Source organism: Oncorhynchus clarkii, chromosome 26, assembly GCF_045791955.1.
Source record: "Oncorhynchus clarkii lewisi isolate Uvic-CL-2024 chromosome 26, UVic_Ocla_1.0, whole genome shotgun sequence".
Lineage (NCBI taxonomy): Eukaryota > Metazoa > Chordata > Actinopteri > Salmoniformes > Salmonidae > Oncorhynchus > Oncorhynchus clarkii.
Genome location: NC_092172.1, coordinates 35,124,877 through 35,143,258, shown reverse-complemented (window position 1 = coordinate 35,143,258; position 18,382 = coordinate 35,124,877). Strand labels below are relative to the sequence as shown.

The following is an 18,382-nucleotide window of genomic DNA, read 5'->3' as shown; positions in this document are numbered from 1 at the left end:
AATATTACCCTAAATGGTAGTCATTAACATTACCCTAAATGTTAGTCATTAACATTACCCTAAATGATACAGTCAGTACCGTTACCCTACATGATGCAGTCAGTAACATTACCCTAAATGGTAGTCATTAACATTACCCTAAATGTTAGTCATTAACATTACCCTAAATGATACAGTCAGTAATATTACCATAAATGTTAGTCATGAACATTACCCTACATGATGCAGTCAGTAACATCACCCTAAATGATAGTCAGTAACATTACCCTAAATGTTAGCCATTAACAATACCCTAAATGTTAGTCATTAACATTACCCTAAATTATACAGTCAGTAATATTACTCTAAATGTTAGTCAGTAATATTACCCTAAATGTTAGTCAGTAATATTACCTTAAATGATAGTCAGTAACATTACCCTAAATGATAGTCAGTACAGTTACCCTAAATGATACAGTCAGTACCGTTACCCTAAATGATACAGTCAGTACCGTTACCCTAAATGATACAGTCAGTAACATTACCCTAAATGATACAGTCAGTAACGTTACCCTAAATGATACAGTCAGTAACATTACCCTAAATGATACCGTCAGTAACATTACCCTAAATGATACAGTCAGTAACATTACCCTAAATGATACAGTCAGTAACATTACCCTAAATGATAGTCAGTAACCTTACCCTAAATGATACAGCCAGTAACATTACCCTAAATGATACAGTCATTAACGTTACCCTAAATGATACAGTCAGTACCGTTACCCTAAATGATACAGTCAGTACCGTTACCCTAAATGATACAGTCAGTACCGTTACCCTAAATGATAGTCAGTAACGTTACCCTAAATGATACAGTCAGTAACGTTACCCTAAATGATACAGTCAGTAACATTACCCTAAATGATACCGTCAGTAACATTACCCTAAATGATACAGTCAGTGACATTACCCTAAATGATACAGTCATTAACATTACCCTAAATGATACAGCCATTAACATTACCCTAAATGATACAGTCGTTAACATTACCCTACATGATACAGTCGTTAACATTACCCTAAATGATACAGTCAGTAACATTACCCTAAATGATACAGTCAGTAACATTACCCTAAATGATACAGTCAGTAACATTACCCTAAATGATACAGTCAGTAACATTATCCTAAATGATACAGTCAGTAACATTACTCTAAATGATACAGTCAGTAACATTACCCTAAATGATACAGTCAGTAATATTACCCTAAATGATACAGTCATTAACATTACCCTAAATGATACAGTCAGTAACATTACCCTAATACAGTCAATAGCACTAGCCTAAATCCAAGGAAATGTTGGTCAGCACAGTTACCACATACGGCAGGTAGCCTAGTGGTTAGAGCATTGGACTAGTAACTGAAAGGTTGCAAGATCGAATCCCTGAGCTGAACAAGGCAGTTAACCCACTGTTCCTAAGCCGTCATTGAAAATAAGAATTTGTTCTTAGCTGACTTGCCTAGTTAAATAAAGGTAAAATAAACGATATAAAAATAGCACCACACAGACATAAATAGGTATACAGTTGTATGTTATACTAAAACAACAACCTATAGAACAAATAAAGACAGTTTGAAGATTGTAGTCTCTATTGTAATATATGTATGTAGTTGACCCCAGGTGTAGGAGGCACAACTACCTTACATTTCACATTGACATTCTAGTTATTTAGCAGACGCTCTTATCCAGAGCGACTTTCAGGAGCAATTAGGGTTAAGTGCCTTGCTCAAGATCACCTTGACAGATAATTCACCTAGTCAGCTCAGGTATTCGAACCAGCGACCTTTCGGTTACTGGCCCAATGCTCTTTTAAATAAAAAAAAATAATGTACCCCCTTTTTCTCCCCAATTTCGTGGTATCCAATTGTTAGTAGTTACAGTCTTGTCTCATCGCTACAACTCCCGTACGGGCTCGGGAGAGACGAAGGTCGAAAGCCATGCGTCCTCCGAAACACAACCCAACCAAGCTGTACTGCTTCTTAACACAGCGCGCATCCAACCTGGAAGCCAGCCACACCAATGTGTCGGAGGAAACACGCCTGGCCCGCCACAGGAGTCGCTAGTGCGCGATGAGACAAGAATATCCATACCGGCCAAACCCTCCCTAACCCGGACGACACTAGGCCAATTGTGTGTCGCCCCATGGACCTCCCGGTCGCGGCCGGCTGCGACAGAGCCTGGGCTCGAACCCAGAGTCTCTGGTGGCACAGCTAGCACTGCGATGCAGTACCTTAGACTGCGCCACCCGGGAGGCTCCACTGGCCCAACGCTCTTAACCGCTAGGTTACCTGCCACCATAGACCTTCTTATCATCTACCTTCTCATCATAAACGATGCCTGGGCGTATCTCGGGGGCCTGGTAGCCCGGCGTGCCCTCCACACCCAGTGCCCCCTCGTGGAAGGACTGGCGCGAGATGCCATAGTCTGACAGCTTGATATTCACCGGGTCACACACCTAGGATGAGACCAAGAAGGATTATACAACACTATCGTTACTACTGGGTGGGCCAAAACACTTCTGGTTTTCATCCTCTCCTTCTCATCATGGACTGATTCAGACCTGGGACACCAGGGGAGTGCATTTAACTACTAGGTAAAAACACAACAAACTGAAGTGTTTAGGCTTTCCAGGACTGGAATTGAACGGCCCAGACATAGTGGCTAGGGGTCGATTTGTAATTCTGCCCTTCATACTAATCACCTACCTCCAGGGACCACACCAGGATGTTGTCTGACTTGAGGTCACAGAAGATGATGTTCTTCCTGTGCAGGTAGGCCAGCCCCGCTGCAATCTGATAGGCTGCCTTGAAGGTGAGCATGTGACCCAGGGGCATGTACCTGGAGCCTGATGGGGAGGGGGGGTGGAGTTAAAAGGGCAAGTTTAAAATGTTTTCATAACTTGTGTAGAGAAGATTCTCAGCATTAGGGCTCTAACTAGCTGTGGATCTCTCTCTCTCGCCATCTCTCTCCCTGTCTGCCTGTCTGGCGTGTCAGTCTGTCTCTCTCTCTCCCTGTCTGCCTGTCTGGCGTGTCAGTCTGTCTGTCTCTCTCCCTGTCTCCCTGTCTGGCGTGTCAGTCTGTCTCTCTCCCTGTCTGCCTGTTCATACCTTTATGTCTGTCCTCCAGCACAATGTTGAGGCTGCCCAGAGGAGCCAGCTGCAGGGCGAAGCAGAGCGGGTGAATACTGATTCCCACCAGCAGCACGATGCACGGGTGCTGTAGGGAGTGGAGCATGCTGGTCTCCTGGCGGAACTCTGAGAAGCTCCGGCACGCGTCCATGGACTGAAAATGCTTCATCATGGTGTCTGGTGGAGGGACGGGAGGGTTGTGAGGAGAGGGGGGTGGGGTCAGGAGAGGAGGAGGAGGAGGGGAGGGGGGTGAGGAGAGGGTGGTGGGGTCAGGAGAGGAGGAGGGGAGGGGGGTGGGGTCAGGAGAGGAGAGGAGGAGGGGAGTGGGGTGAGGAGAGGGGGGTGGGGTCAGGAGAGGAGGAGGGGAGGGGGGTGAGGAGAGGGGGTGGGGTCAGGAGAGGAGGAGGGGAGGGGGGGTGAAGAGAGGGGGGTGGGGTCAGGAGAGGAGGATGGGAGGGGGATGAGGAGAGGGGGGTGGGGTCAGGAGAGGAGGAGGGCAGTGGGGTGAGGAGAGGGGGTTGGGGTCAGGAAAGGAGGAGGGGAGGGGGGTGAGGAGAGGGGGTAGGGTCAGGAGAGGAGGCGGGGAGGGGGGTGAGGTCAGGAGAGGTCAGGAGAGGAGGAGGAGAGGGGGGTGGGGTCAGGAGAGGAGGAGGGGAGGGGGGTGAGGAGAGGGGGTAGGGCCAGGAGAGGAGGGGGGGGTGAGGAGAGGGGGGGGGGGGGTCAGGAGAGGAGGAGGGTGAGGAGAGGGGGGGGGGGTCAGGAGAGGAGGAGGGTGAGGAGAGGGGGGTGTGGTCAGGAGAGGAGGAGGCGAGGTGGGTGGGGTCAGGAGAGGAGAGGAGGAGGGGAGTGGGGTGAGGAGAGGGGGTGGGGTCAGGAGAGGAGAGGGGAGTGAGGTAAGGAGAGGGGGTGGGGTCAGGAGAGGAGAAGGGGGGTCAGGAGAGGAGAAGGGGTGTGTGGGTTAGGAAGGGAGGAGAGAAAAGATAAGTCACACATCTTATTCACATTTTATTTGTCATATGCACCAAAATCTTACCAGCCCTTAACCAAAAATACAGTTTTAAGAAAAATAAGACTTAAGAAAATATTTACTAAATAAACTAAAGAAAAAAATGTAAGAGCAACAATAAAATAACAATAAGCAGGCTATATACAGGGGCTACTGGTATTGAGTCAATGTGTGAGGGTACAAGTTAGTCGAGGTCATTGAGGTAATATGTACATGTAGGTAGGGGTAAAGTGACTATGTATAGATAATAAACGGTGAGTAACAGCAGCATTAAAAAAAGGGAGGGGGGGGGGGTCAATGCAAATAGTCTGGGTAGCCATTTGATAAGCTGTTCAGCAGTCTTATGGCTTGGGGGTAGAAGATGTTCAGGAGCCTTTTGGTCCTAGACGTGGCGCTCCGGTACCGCTTGCCGTGTGGTAGCAGAGAGAACAGTCTATGACTTGGGTGTGGTAGCAGAGAGAACAGTCTATGACTTGGGTGTGGTAGCAGAGAGAACAGTCTATGACTTGGGTGTGGTAGAAGAGAGAACAGTCTATGACTTGGGTGTGGTAGCAGAGAGAACAGTCTATGACTTGGGTGTGGTAGCAGAGAGAACAGTCTATGACTTGGGTGTGGTAGCAGAGAGAACAGTCTATGACTTGGGTGTGGTAGCAGAGAGAACAGTCTATGACTTGGGTGTGGTAGCAGAGAGAACAGTCTATGACTTGGGTGTGGTAGCAGAGAGAACAGTCTATGACTTGTGTGTGGTAGCAGAGAGAACAGTCTATGACTTGTGTGTGGTAGCAGAGAGAACAGTCTATGACTTGGGTGTGGTAGCAGAGAGAACAGTCTATGACTTGGGTGTGGTAGCAGAGAGAACAGTCTATGACTTGGGTGTGGTAGCAGAGAGAACAGTCTATGACTTGGGTGTGGTAGCAGAGAGAACAGTCTATGACTTGGGTGTGGTAGCAGAGAGAACAGTCTATGACTTGGGTGTGGTAGCAGAGAGAACAGTCTATGACTTGGGTGTGGTAGCAGAGAGAACAGTCTATGACTTGGGTGTGGTAGCAGAGAGAACAGTCTATGACTTGGGTGTGGTAGCAGAGAGAACAGTCTATGACTTGGGTGTGGTAGCAGAGAACAGTCTATGACTTGGGTGTGGTAGCAGAGAGAACAGTCTATGACTTGGGTGTGGTAGCAGAGAGAACAGTCTATGACTTGGGTGTGGTAGCAGAGAGAACAGTCTATGACTTGGGTGTGGTAGCAGAGAGAACAGTCTATGACTTGGGTGTGGTAGCAGAGAGAACAGTCTATGACTTGGGTGGCTGGAGTCAAACATGGAGTCAAAACATAAAGATCCACTTTGAAACGTAAATGCTGCTTAAAATCCTAATTGACAGATCGATTTGTAAAAGTATTCATATAGTCCCTCTGTGTGGCTCTAGATATGGGCAGAGCTTACAAAACCACATGAAAACCATGGCTCCAGTTACTGGGGACAGATATACACCCCTAGCCTTGTTAATGGGGCTGGCCAGAGAGAGGGGCTGTTGTGGCCTCTAACAGGGAACATCTGGGATTAGTACATCCCTTTTTGGACAAAAATCTAGGAAATATAACCATTGATTCTTGAGGAATGTAACTTATAACATGAGTGGTTATATTTCTCCAGATCCATTCCTCAGCTGTTTACCAAATTAATAGATAGATGTGTGTGTATGTGTTAACATGTGTGTATGTGTTGACATGTGTGTGTGTGTTGACACGAGTGTGTTAATGGTTTTGGTTACAGGTGCCTGCTGTGCCGGGGTCCCTCTCTCTTTCCATAAAGGCTAATGAGAAGTATTAGGTTTCTGCTTTCGACAGCGCTGTTCTCAACCTCCACACCAGGGGTTGGAAACTAGATTCAGCAACAGGACGATTTTTGTCAGAGCGAATGGTCGGGAGGACGGAAAATAATCATAAGAATTTGAACACTGCAAACATGTCTCTTTTTAATTCGTGGGAATACTTGTGAACAGATTGCCTAAATATATATATATTTTTGTTGAATTCCTGGTGATTTTACAGATTTAAATCAGTTTGCTGGCCGGTTTTGGCCTGTTGACCCCTGCTCTACACCGGCCTACATACAGCATAGCAGACCCCTGGTTCACGCCCAGCTCGGAGCAGACAGGAAAGGAAGATATACTGTTACATATACAGTGTGATGTCTGTATGACCTTTGACCACTTGCTGCAAAGCAAATGGCTCTTTGGAGGCTAATAAACTGTCTTTACCACTACAGTGCAGCATGTCCGACCTGGTCTAGAGTCACTAGACTGGAACAATAGAGCTTGACCCCTTGGTCCAGTCAGATCAGCAGGGTTATTTCAGATCACCTTGGGGATTGACCTCAGAAAGTGGGGATGGACAGAGAGAGAGAGAGAGAGAGGGAGAAGGAGAAGGAGAAAAGAGAGAGCGGGAGAGAGAGAGAAAAGAGAGAGCGAGGGAGGGCTAGAGAAAAAAGAAAGAGAAATGGGAAAGACAGAGAGACAAAAGAGAGGGAGAGGGCTGGAAGCGAGAGAGATGGTGGTAGGAGAGAGAGAGAGGGAGAGGGCTGGAAGTGAGAGAGATGGTGGTAGGAGAGAGAGAGAGGGCTGGAAGTGAGAGAGATGGTGGTAGGAGAGAGAGAGAGGACTGGGGAGATGGATGGTCTATTTTCCCAGTGTGGTAGCAGGGTAATGCTGACTTTACTCCTGCAGTATATCACTGTTCTGTCACATCAGACAGAGGTTAAAGGATAACGTTTGCCCAACGTCCTCTCCATCAGAGGAAGGTGAAAGGATAACGTTTGGATAATGTTGTTTGGAATTACATGTAGATAATGGTCTCTGGAGACATGGGATATACTAGTGTGTACTCTACTCTCCGGTCACGTTTGTGCTAAACTGCACAAATCTCCCCTCTGTAATGCCTGTATGAACACAGGATATACCCACACACACCTCAATGGGCTGCTATTTCAACATGGTTGTGTGTATGGGTGGAGGTTCAGCATTGTCATTTTAGAAAATGTCCTTAATATGTCTGCCTTAAGTGTGGAAAGTGTTTCACAATGTAAACAAAGTGATGTATATAGAAAAAAATAAATGCATTCTGATACATAATTGCATTCTTATGGTGCAGCCTTCCTATTTTTCAACCAAAGCTGGTCTGTCTTTTGTTGTCAAATTGGAAGGCTGCACCCTGGTTGGTAAAGGCTGCCATTTCCTGGTTGGTAAAGGCTGCCATTTCCTGGTTGGTAAAGGCTGCCATTTCCTGGTTGGTAAAGGCTGCCATTTCCTGGTTGGTAAAAACCTACATTGGTCGCTTAATTTCAGTTTATGTACCATCTAAACCGCTGCCAAATGTCTTTTCAATAACAATACATAGTATTTTCAGCTGTGTGAAGCTTGTGGACAGAACTGAAAGTAAGAGACTCAAAAGCAAGTCTCCACTGAGGTTGCGAGGGAGGGGGGAGAGTTTGAATTCAGGCTGCGTTGTTGCAATTCGCCTTGCTTCCTTAAGGGGGCTTCATTTTAGATGATGCCCCTTTAATCTCATATCTTATGATCTCTTCTTACCAAGGGAATGGCTGTATGATCTGCTGGCACTTTGTGGCTGAGATCTAAGCTGCTGGGTAACACATTGTGACAAATCCAATTATAAGAAGCATTATTGAGGATCCAGATAGCATCACCATCTATCACCCTGCTGAGTGAACCCCTCCTCTGGCCTTTAGGAGGCCTTTATAAGTGAACCCCTCGTCTAGCCTTTATGAGGCCTTTATGAGTGAACCCCTGGTCTAGCCTTTATGAGTGAACCCCTCGTCTAGCCTTTATGAGGCCTTTATGAGTGAACCCCTGGTCTAGCCTTTATGAGTGAACCCCTCGTCTAGCCTTTATGAGTGAACCCCTGGTCTAGCCTTTATGAGTGAACCCCTGGTCTGACCTTTATGAGTGAACCCCTCGTCTGGCCTTTAGGAGGCCTTTATGAGTGAACCCCTCGTCTGGCTTTTAGGAGGCCTTTATGAGTCAACCCCTCGTCTAGCCTTTAGGAGGCCTTTATGAGTGAACCCCTCGTCTAGCCTTTAGGAGGCCTTTATGAGTGAACCCCTCGTCTAGCCTTTAGGAGGCCTTTATGAGTGAACCCCTCGTCTAGCCTTTAGGAGGCCTTTGTGAGTGAACCCCTCGTCTGGCCTTTAGGAGGCCTTTATGAGTGAACCCCTCGTCTAGCCTTTAGGAGGCCTTTATGAGTGAACCCTTCGTCTGGCCTTTAGAAGGCCTTTATGAGTGAACCCCTCGTCTGGCCTTTAGGAGGCCTTTATGAGTGAACCCCTCATCTGGCCTTTAGGAGGCCTTTATGAGTGAACCCCTCATCTGGCCTTTAGGGGGCCTTTATGAGTGAACCCCTTATCTGGCCTTTAGGAGGCCTTTATGAGTGAACCCCTCGTCTGGCCTTTATGAGTGAACCCCTCGTCTGGCCTTTAGGAGGCCTTTATGAGTGAACCCCTCATCTGGCCTTTAGGAGGCCTTTATGAGTGAACCCCTCGTCTGGCCTTTAGGAGGCCTTTATGAGTGAACCCTTGCCACAAAGCCCGTTTTAACATTGGCAGCACCCTTATGGGTTTCACCATTTTAAAGTAGTCAACTGGATTGCAGAATTCTATCCTGGTCTGCAGGAGGGATCAGCCAATTAATTATAGGCTACTCCTGACCTGAGCAAACAGTCCAGCACAGTAGGTGACAACCCTGGCTTTATACCTGCTCAGATAATACACAGTCCAGCACTGTAGGTTACAACCCTGGCTTTATACCTGCTCTGACTATACACAGTCCAGCACTGTAGGTTACAACCCTGGCTTTATACCTGCTCAGACTATACACAGTCCAACACTGTAGGTGACAACCCTGGCTTTATACCTGCTCAGACTATACACAGTCCAGCACTGTAGGTTACAACCCTGGCTTTATACCTGCTCTGACTATACACAGTCCAACACTGTAGGTGACAACCCTGGCTTTATACCTGCTCTGACTATACACAGTCCAACACTGTAGGTGACAACCCTGGCTTTATACCTGCTCAGACTATACACAGTCCAGCACTGTAGGTTACAACCCTGGCTTTATACCTGCTCTGACTATACACAGTCCAGCACTGTAGGTTACAACCCTGGCTTTATACCTGCTCTGACTATACACAGTCCAACACTGTAGGTGACAACCCTGGCTTTATACCTGCTCAGACAATACACAGTCCAGCACTGTAGGTGACAACCCTGGCTTTATACCTGCTCAGACTATACACAGTCCAGCACTGTAGGTTACAACCCTGGCTTTATACCTGCTCTGACTATACACAGTCCAGCACAGTAGATGGCGGTGTGCACCTTTTCAGTTTGGCAAAGATAGGGGGTGGGATCTCTTTCGAAAGCTGTGGAATGAGGGGAGGGGGGCTGTTGATTGAATTTTACCGCTTGACTGATACAACCAGAACGTAATTCAATTGTAAACAATAGGGAAATAAAAGTGCTTATTGAGCATCTCCTGTCCCTGGGACATTAAACCATTTGGCCTCGATCACATCGATTGTATCACACACACACACACACACACACACACTCGTAAATGGACTGACATTTTACAAACAAAATGTGCTGACTGGCAGAACACAGAAACGAGGAGTCAGCATTTCCTTATTCCATGGAGCAGGATGTCGTAACAGTTAGGAGTCCCTGGTGATGTCACCCTATCACAGATCTCCATTGGTTATGAACTCAACACAATTCCCCCTAAACATGGAGACAGACGAGAGCTGGAGCTGGAGGGTTACTGTTATTTGGCAACAAGTGATAAGCAAAATGATTTTCCTAACAGAAGAAGTGTAAGCGTTCTCAGTGTTGCCAGACGTGGTTGATCAATTGCTGTTTTCCTAACAGAGAAAGTCTGCAACCTTTCAGAGTTTTGCCAACGTGTGGCAGAGGCGTTTGTGTAACGTCACAGTTTAGATAACGTGTCCACACAACCCAAGCAATCCTAATATTCTGATAAATGAGTCCCATTGTGTCAATCGTGAGCAGCAACATTTTTTCATATCACAGAAATCTTCTGGTGGGCAATTATTTTCAATAATTTCAATATTTAATAAACGTTCAGTAGCTTGAGCAGACAATCAAATCCGTGTTAAAGTTTGTATGCGCTTTTCATGAGCACAAAAAAAGTCTTAAATCCATGGTATATTGATACAGCAGGGCCAATGAGGGTAGACAATAAGCATGATAATGTCAGTACCAGTACAAGATACAGGAATGTGAGAGAAAAGGCTGTCTAAGGGACAAGAAGACAAGAGAAGGGGAAAGAAAATATGAGATAGAAGAGAGAGAAAGAGATGATTCAGCCTCTGCTATGGACAAGGCAGAGAAAAACGAAAGGAGACAGGAGAAAAGGGATGAGAGGAGTGAGGAGAATAGGCAGGAGAGGAGGCAGGAGAGGAGGCAGGAGGGGAGGGAGGAGAAGAGGGAGGAGGGGAGGTAGGAGGGGAGGAGAGAGGAGGGGAAGTAGGAGGGGAGGGAGGAGAGAGGAGGGGAGGTAGGAGAAGAGTGAGGAGAGAGGAGGGGAGGTAGGAGGGGAGGTAGGAGGGGAGGGAGGAGAGAGGAGGGGAGAGAGGAGGGGAGGTAGGAGAAGAGTGAGGAGAGAGGAAGGGAGGGAGGAGAAGAGTGAGGAGAGGAGGCAGGAGGGGAGGGAGGAGAGTGAAGAGAGGAGGCAGGGGGGGAGGGAGGAGAGAGGAGAAGAGTGAGGAGAAGAGGCAGGAGGGGAGGGAGGAGAGGAGGCAGGAGGGGAGGGAGGAGAGGAGGCAGGAGGGGAGGGAGGAGAGGAGGCAGAACGGAAGGGAGGAGAGAGGAGAAGAGGCAGAAGGGGAGGGAGGAGAGAGGAGAGAGGAGAAGAGGCAGGAGAGGAGGCAGGAGGTGAAGGAGGAGAGGAGGGAGGAGAGGAGGCAGGAGGAGAGTGAGGAGAGGAGGAGAGTGAGGAGAGGAGGCAGGAGGGAGGGAGGAGAGGAGGCAGGAGAGGAGGGAGGAGGGGAGGGGGAGAGGAGGGAGGAGAAGTGTGAGGAGAGGAGGCAGAAGGGGAGGGAGGAGAGAGGAGAAGAGGCAGGAGAGGAGGCAGGAGGGGATGGAGGAGAGGAGGGAGGAGAGGAGGCAGGAGGGGAGGGAGGAGAGGAGGGAGGAGGCAGGAGGGGAGGGAGGAGAGGAGGGAGGAGGGAGGAGAGGAGGGAGGAGGCAGGAGAAGAGGGAGAAGAAGAGGGAGGAGAAGAGGGAGGAGAGGATTGAGGAGAGGATTGAGGAAAGGAGGGAGGATAGGATTGAGGAAAGGAGGGAGGAGAGGAGTGAGGAGTGAGGAGTGGAGTGAGGAGAGGAGGGAGGAGAGGAGGGAGGAGAGCAGCACCAGGGTGATAGATGATGATGATGCTCTCTTATCCTGAAGAGAGAGGGGTGTCCCAAATGGAACCCTAGTACCTTTACAGTGCACTAGGTCAGACCAGGGCCCATAGGGCTCTGAATAGGGAGTCATTTGGGACACACACAGACAGTCCTTATCACAGCCTGGGGAGATAGAAAAGACAGGAGCAGAAATGAGATGGGAAGAGAAAAGGACAGGGGATGAGAGGGATGAACAGATGGGAAGAGAAGATCATGAGGAATCCTCAAAGCCTGCAGAGAGAAAGCTTTTATCACTGTCAGAGATACAGAGAAGACAGAAGGAAACAAAGAGAGGAGACAGAAGATGAAGAGGTGATGGAAGAGAGAGAGCAGGAAGGCGTAAAAAGAGGGGAAGAGAGAGGGGAGAAGAGAGAGGGGAGAAGAGAGAGGGGAGGAGAGAGGGGAGAAGAGAGGGGAGGAGAAGAGAGAGGGGAGAAGAGAGGGGAGGAGAAGAGAGAGGAGAGAAGAGAGAGGGGAGAAGAGAGAGGGGAGGAGAAGAGAGAGGGGAGGAGAAGAGAGAGGGGAGGAGAGAGAGGGGAGAAGAGAGAGGGGGGAAGAGAGGGGAGGAGAAGAGAGGGGAGGAGAAGAGAGAGGGGTGGAGAGAGGGGAGAAGAGAGGGGAGGAGAAGAGAGAGGGGAGAAGAGAGAGGGGAGGATAGAGAGGGGAGGAGAGAGGGGAGAAGAGAGGGGAGGAGAAGAGAGAGGGGAGAAGAGAGGGGATGAGAAGAGAGAGGAGAGAAGAGAGAGGGGAGAAGAGAGAGGGGAGGAGAGAGAGGGGAGGAGAGAGAGGGGAGAAGAGAGAGGGGAGGAGAAGAGAGAGGGGAGGAGAAGAGAGAGGGGAGGAGAAGAGAGAGGGGAGGAGAGAGAGGGGAGAAGAGAGAGGGGAGAAGAGAGGGGAGGAGAGAGGGGAGGAGAAGAGAGAGGGGAGAAGAGAGGGGAGGAGAAGAGAGAGGGGAGAAGAGAGAGGAGAGAAGAGAGAGGGGAGAAGAGAGGGGAGGAGAAGAGAGAGGGGAGGAGAGAGGGGAGAAGAGAGGGGAGGAGAAGAGAGAGGAGAGAAGAGAGAGGGGAGGAGAGAGAGGGGAGGAGAGAGAGGAGGGGAGGAGAGAGAGGGGAGGAGAGAGAGGGGAGGAGAGAGAGGGGAGGAGAGAGAGGGGAGAAGAGAGAGGGGAGGAGAGAGAGGAGGGGAGGAGAGAGAGGAGGGGAGAGAGAGGGGAGAAGAGAGACGGGAGAAGAGAGGGGAGAAGAAGAGAGAGGGGAGAAGAGAGGAGAGAAGAGAGAGGGGAGAAGAGAGGGGGGAGAAGAGAGGGGAGGTGAGAGCGGGGAGGAGAGAGAGAGGGAAGAGAGAAGAGAACAGCGTCAGGATGAGAAAATAGATATCAGGATTAAGAGCTGCAATATCGTTCCATCAACAAGGCCCTTAAAGAGAGAGACGATAACTCAAGGATATCCACACACACACACAACACTACAGTTCCATTTGTTCAAAGCTGGCGATAGTAGGTATACACTACATGGCCAAAACTATGTGGACACCACTGCACACCCATTGCTGACCGGGGTATAAACTCTAGCACACAGCCATGCAATCACCTTAGACAAACATTGGCAGTATAATGGCCTTACTGATGAGCTCAGTGACTTTCAACGTGGCACCGTCATAGGATGCCATCTTTCCAACAAGTCAGTTGACCAAATTTCTGCCCTGTTAGAGTTGCCCTGGTCAACTGTAAGTGCTGTTGTTGTGAAGTGGAAACATCTACGAGCAACAATGGTTCAGGCGTGAAGTGGTAGACCACACAAGCTCACAGAACAGGACCGCGGAGTGCTGAAGCGCGTAGGAAGTAAAAATGGTCTGTCCTCGGTTGCAACACTCACTACCGAGTACCAAACTGCCTCTGGAAGCAACGTCAACACAATAACTGTTCGTCGGGAGCTTCATGAAATGGGTTTCCATGGCCGAGCGGCCGCACACAAACCTAAGATCACCATGCGCAATGCCAGGCGTCGGCTGGAGAGGAGTAAAGCTCGCCGCCATTGGACTCTGGAGCTGTGGAAACACGTTCTCTGGAGTGATGAATCACCCTTCACCATCTGACAATCTGATGGACGAATATGGGTTTGGCGGATGCCAAGAGAATGCATAGTGCCTGTTTTTCATGGTTCGGGCCCCTTAGTTCCAGTCAAGGGAAATCATAACGCTACAGCATACAATGACATTCTAATCTAGATGATTCTGTGCTTCCAACTTTGTGGCAACAGTCTGGGGAAGGCCATTTCCTGTTCCAGCATGACCCTGTCCTCAACACCATCGAACACCTGTGGAATGAATTGGAACGCCGACTTCAAGCCAGGCCTAATCACGCAACATCAGCGCCTGACCTCACTAATGCTCGTGTCTGAAATGAAGCAAGTCCCTGCAGCAATGTTCCAATATCTAGTGAACAGCCTTCCTAGAAGAGTGGTGTTAGAGCAGAACATTTAAAAAAATTATTAATACCCATGATTTTAGAATGAGATGTTTGACGAGCCGCTGTCCACATACTTTTGGCCATGAAGTGCATCTTAGATCATAGAAGAACTGGACCTTTCTACAATGTCCACCTACCTGCAAGTTACTTCTTCATTTTCTATTGTAAAACCTTTAACGGTATGCAAATATACCTGTGTGTGTGTTCACTGTTTACATGTGTGTGTGACTCCAAGGGAATGTGTGTGTGTGTTACCTGTACCACTGCTGATGGTCTGCTGCCTGCACTTCTTGAAGTGAAAGCGTTTGATGGCGACTGGTTGGCCACGATAACAGGCTCTATAGATGATAGTTCCACTGCCCCCCTGGCCCAGGATATCACTCTCCTCCTCACTACACTCCAACTGGGCCTTCTCTAGGAACAACCTACACACACACACACACACACACACACACACACACACACACACACACACACAGTATTATGTTATGCATTTCACACACACAAACTTTATAAACACACTCCAGCTGGTTCTTCTACAGAAACAACCAATATAACACAAAAACACCATACAGTACATGATACTATGTATACCTCATAGAGTACATGATACTATGTATACCCCATACAGTACACACAAAGCCTCACTATCCATCACTAATGTAATCACCATCTTTCAGCAGTTATTTTTTTAAACTACATTAGGCAAGTCAGTTAAGAATAAATTCTTATCAACAATGACGGCCTACCAAAAGGCAAAAGGCCTCCTGCGGGGATGGGGGCTGGGATTAAAAATAAAAATATAGCACAAAAACCACAAATCACGTCACCACAACACTACATAAAGAGAGACCTAAAGACAACAAAATTGCACGGCAGCAACACATGACAACACAGCATGGTATCAACACAACATGACAACAACATGGTAGCAACACAACATGGCAGCAACATGGTAGTAGTACAACATGGTAGCAGCACAAAACATAGTACAAACATTTTAGGGCACAGACAACAGCACAAAGGGCAAGAAGGTAGAGACAACAATACAGCACGCAAAGCAGCCTGTCAGTAAGAGTGTCCATGATTGTATCTTTGAATGAAGAGATGGAGATAAAAGTTTGAGTGTTTGTTGCAGCTCGTTCCAGTCACTAGCTGCAGCGAACTGAAAAGAGGAGCGACCCAGGGATGTGTGTGCTTTGGGGACCTTTAACAGAATGTGGCTGGTAGAACGGGTGTTGTATGTGGAGGATGAGGGCTGCAGTAGATATCTCAGATAGGGGGGAGTGAGGCCTAAGAGGGTTTTATAAATAAGCATCAACCAGTGGGTCTTGTGACGGGTACATTGAGATGACCAGTTTACAGTTGAGTATAGAGTGCAGTGATGTGTCCTATAAGGAGCATTGGTGGCAAATCTGATGGCCGAATGGTAAAGAACATCTAGCCGCTCGAGAGCACCCTTACCTACCGATCTATAAATTATGTCTCCGTAATCTAGCATGGATAGGATGGTCATCTGAATCAGGGTTAGTTTGGCAGCTGAGGTGAAAGAGGAGCGATTACGATAGAGGAAACCAAGTCTAGATTTAACCTTATCCTGCAGCTTTGATATGTGCTGAGAGAAGGACAGTGTTCTGTCTAGCCATACTCCCAAGTACTTGTATGAGGTGACTACCTCAAGCTCTAAACCCTCAGAGGTAGTAATCACACCAGTGGGGAGAGGGGCATTCTTCTTACCAAACCACATGAACCTTGTTCTGAACACCTCCAAAACAAAGGTAAGGGCAGAGAAAGCTTGTTGGACACTAAGAAAGCTTTGTTGTAGAGCATTTTACACAAAATCCGGGGAGGGGCCAGCTGAGTATAAGACTGTATCATCTGCATATAAATGGATGAGAGAGCTTCTTACTGCCTGAACTATATTGTTGATGTAAACTGAGAAGAGCGTGGGGCCTAGGATCGAACCTTGGGGTACTCCCTTGTGTTCTGCCAGTCACATTATGTTAAAGGTCCCCAAAGCACACACATCCCTGGGTCGCTCCTCTTTAAATAAAGGTTAAATAAATAAATAAATAAACTCCCTTGGTGACAGGCAGTGGCTGAGACAGCAGATGTTCTGACTTTATACACTGCACTCTTTGAGAGAGGTAGTTAGCAAACCAGGCCAAAGACCCCTCAGAGACATAATTTATGACCTTTAAGGATGCAGTGACACATCCATAACCTGAGCGGAAACGTGAATGCATACCAGAGAGAATACTATAGACATCAATGAAGCCAGTCAGTTTCCAACACTTTCGATACACAGGGCAAAATAGAAATTGACCTAGAACAGTTAGGATCAGCTTGATCTCCCTTTTAAATAAAGGATGCACCGTGGCTGCCTTCCAAGCACTGGGAACCTCCCCCGAGAGGAGAGACAGGTTAAAAAGGTTGGAGATAGGCTTGGCAATGATAGGGGCTGCAACCTTAAAGAAGAAAGGATATGAACCATCTGACCCAGATGTTTTTTGGGGGTCAAGTTTAAGAAGCTCCCTTAGCACCTCAGACTCAGTGACCGACTGCAGGGAGAAACTTTGTAGCGGGGCAGGGGAAGAGAGGGAGGAGCATTGGGACTAGTTGCATTAGAAAGGGTGGGAGATGAGGAAATGTTGGACGGGTAAGGACTCATGGCTGTGTCAAATAGGAATCCTGACTTAATGAAGTGGTGATTAAAGAGCTCAGCCATGTGCTTCTTGTCAGTAACAACCACATCATGAACATTAAGGGACATGGGTAACTGTGAGAAGGAGGGTTTATTCTCCAGGTCTTTAACTGTTTTCCAGAACTTCTTGGGGTTAGACCCACAGAGAGAGAACTGCTCCTTGAAGTAATTCACTTTGGTCTTCTGGATAGCCTGAGTGCACTTATTAATCATTTGCCTGAACTATAGCCAGTCAGCCTGAGTATGTGTGTGCAGAGCCTTTCACCAAATTCAATTATTGTGGTGGAATAACTCCAGATCCCGGTCGAACCAGGGGCCGAACCTGTTTTTAACTCTCATTTTCTTTATGTGGGCGTGTTTGTTAACAATACCAGTGAAAATATCCAAGAAGAAGGAAGGCTTGCTCATTAAATGTTTTTAACATGCTACCTCCCTAATCCCAACCTCAACTCTACCTGCCCCATACATTACTACAGCTACCTCCCTGATCCCAACTCTACCTCCTGGACGTCAACACATGCACCATACATTACTACATCTACCTCCCTGATCCCAACCTCAACTCTACCTGCACCATACATTACTACAGCTACCTCCCTGATCCCAACCTCAACTCTACCTGCACCATACATTACTACAGCTACCTCCCTGATCCCAACTCTACCTCCTGGACGTCAACACATGCACCATACATTACTACATCTACCTCCCTGATCCCAACCTCAACTCTACCTGCACCATACATTACTACAGCTACCTCCCTGATCCCAACCTCAACTCTATCTGCACCATACATTACTACAGCTACCTCCCTGATCCCAACTCTACCTCTTGGACGTCAACACATGCACCATACATTACTACATCTACCTCCCTGATCCCAACCTCAACTCTACCTGCACCATACATTACTACAGCTACCTCCCTGATCCCAACCTCAACTCTACCTGCACCATACATTACTACAGCTACCTCCCTGATCCCAACTCTACCTCCTGGACGTCAACACATGCACCATACATTACTACAGCTACCTCCCTGATCCCAACCTCAACTCTACCTCCTGGACGTCAACACATGCACCATACATTACTACAGCTACCTCCCTGATCCCAACCTCAACTCTACCTGCACCATACATTACTACAGCTACCTCCCTGATCCCAACTCTACCTCCTGGACATCAACACATGCACCATACATTACTACAGCTACCTCCCTGATCCCAACCTCAACTCTACCTGCACCATACATTACTACAGCTACCTCCCTGATCCCAACCTCAACTCTACCTGCACCATACATTACTACAGCTACCTCCCTGATCCCAACCTCAACTCTACCTGCACCATACATTACTACAGCTACCTCCCTGATCCCAACCTCAACTCTACCTGCACCATACATTATTACAGCTACCTCCCTGATCCCAACTCTACCTCCTGGACGTCAACACATGCACCATACATTACTACAGCTACCTCCCTGATCCCAACCTCAACTCTACCTGCACCATGCATTACTACAGCTACCTCCCTGATCCCAACCTCA

At 47.9% G+C, this 18,382-nt stretch overlaps 1 protein-coding gene across 1 annotated transcript in view; it reads right to left on the bottom strand.

Moving 5' to 3' along the window:
• LOC139384611 (leucine-rich repeat serine/threonine-protein kinase 1-like) overlaps positions 1–18,382 on the bottom strand; it is a 90,923-nt gene that overhangs the window by 32,572 nt on the left and 39,969 nt on the right. The window contains exons 20-23 of the mRNA XM_071129431.1: positions 14,383–14,552; positions 3,154–3,351; positions 2,752–2,891; positions 2,364–2,501 (exon numbers count right to left, since the gene is read on the bottom strand). Coding sequence (XP_070985532.1) covers positions 2,364–2,501; positions 2,752–2,891; positions 3,154–3,351; positions 14,383–14,552 — 646 coding nt within the window. The remainder of the gene's footprint in view (positions 1–2,363; positions 2,502–2,751; positions 2,892–3,153; positions 3,352–14,382; positions 14,553–18,382) is intronic.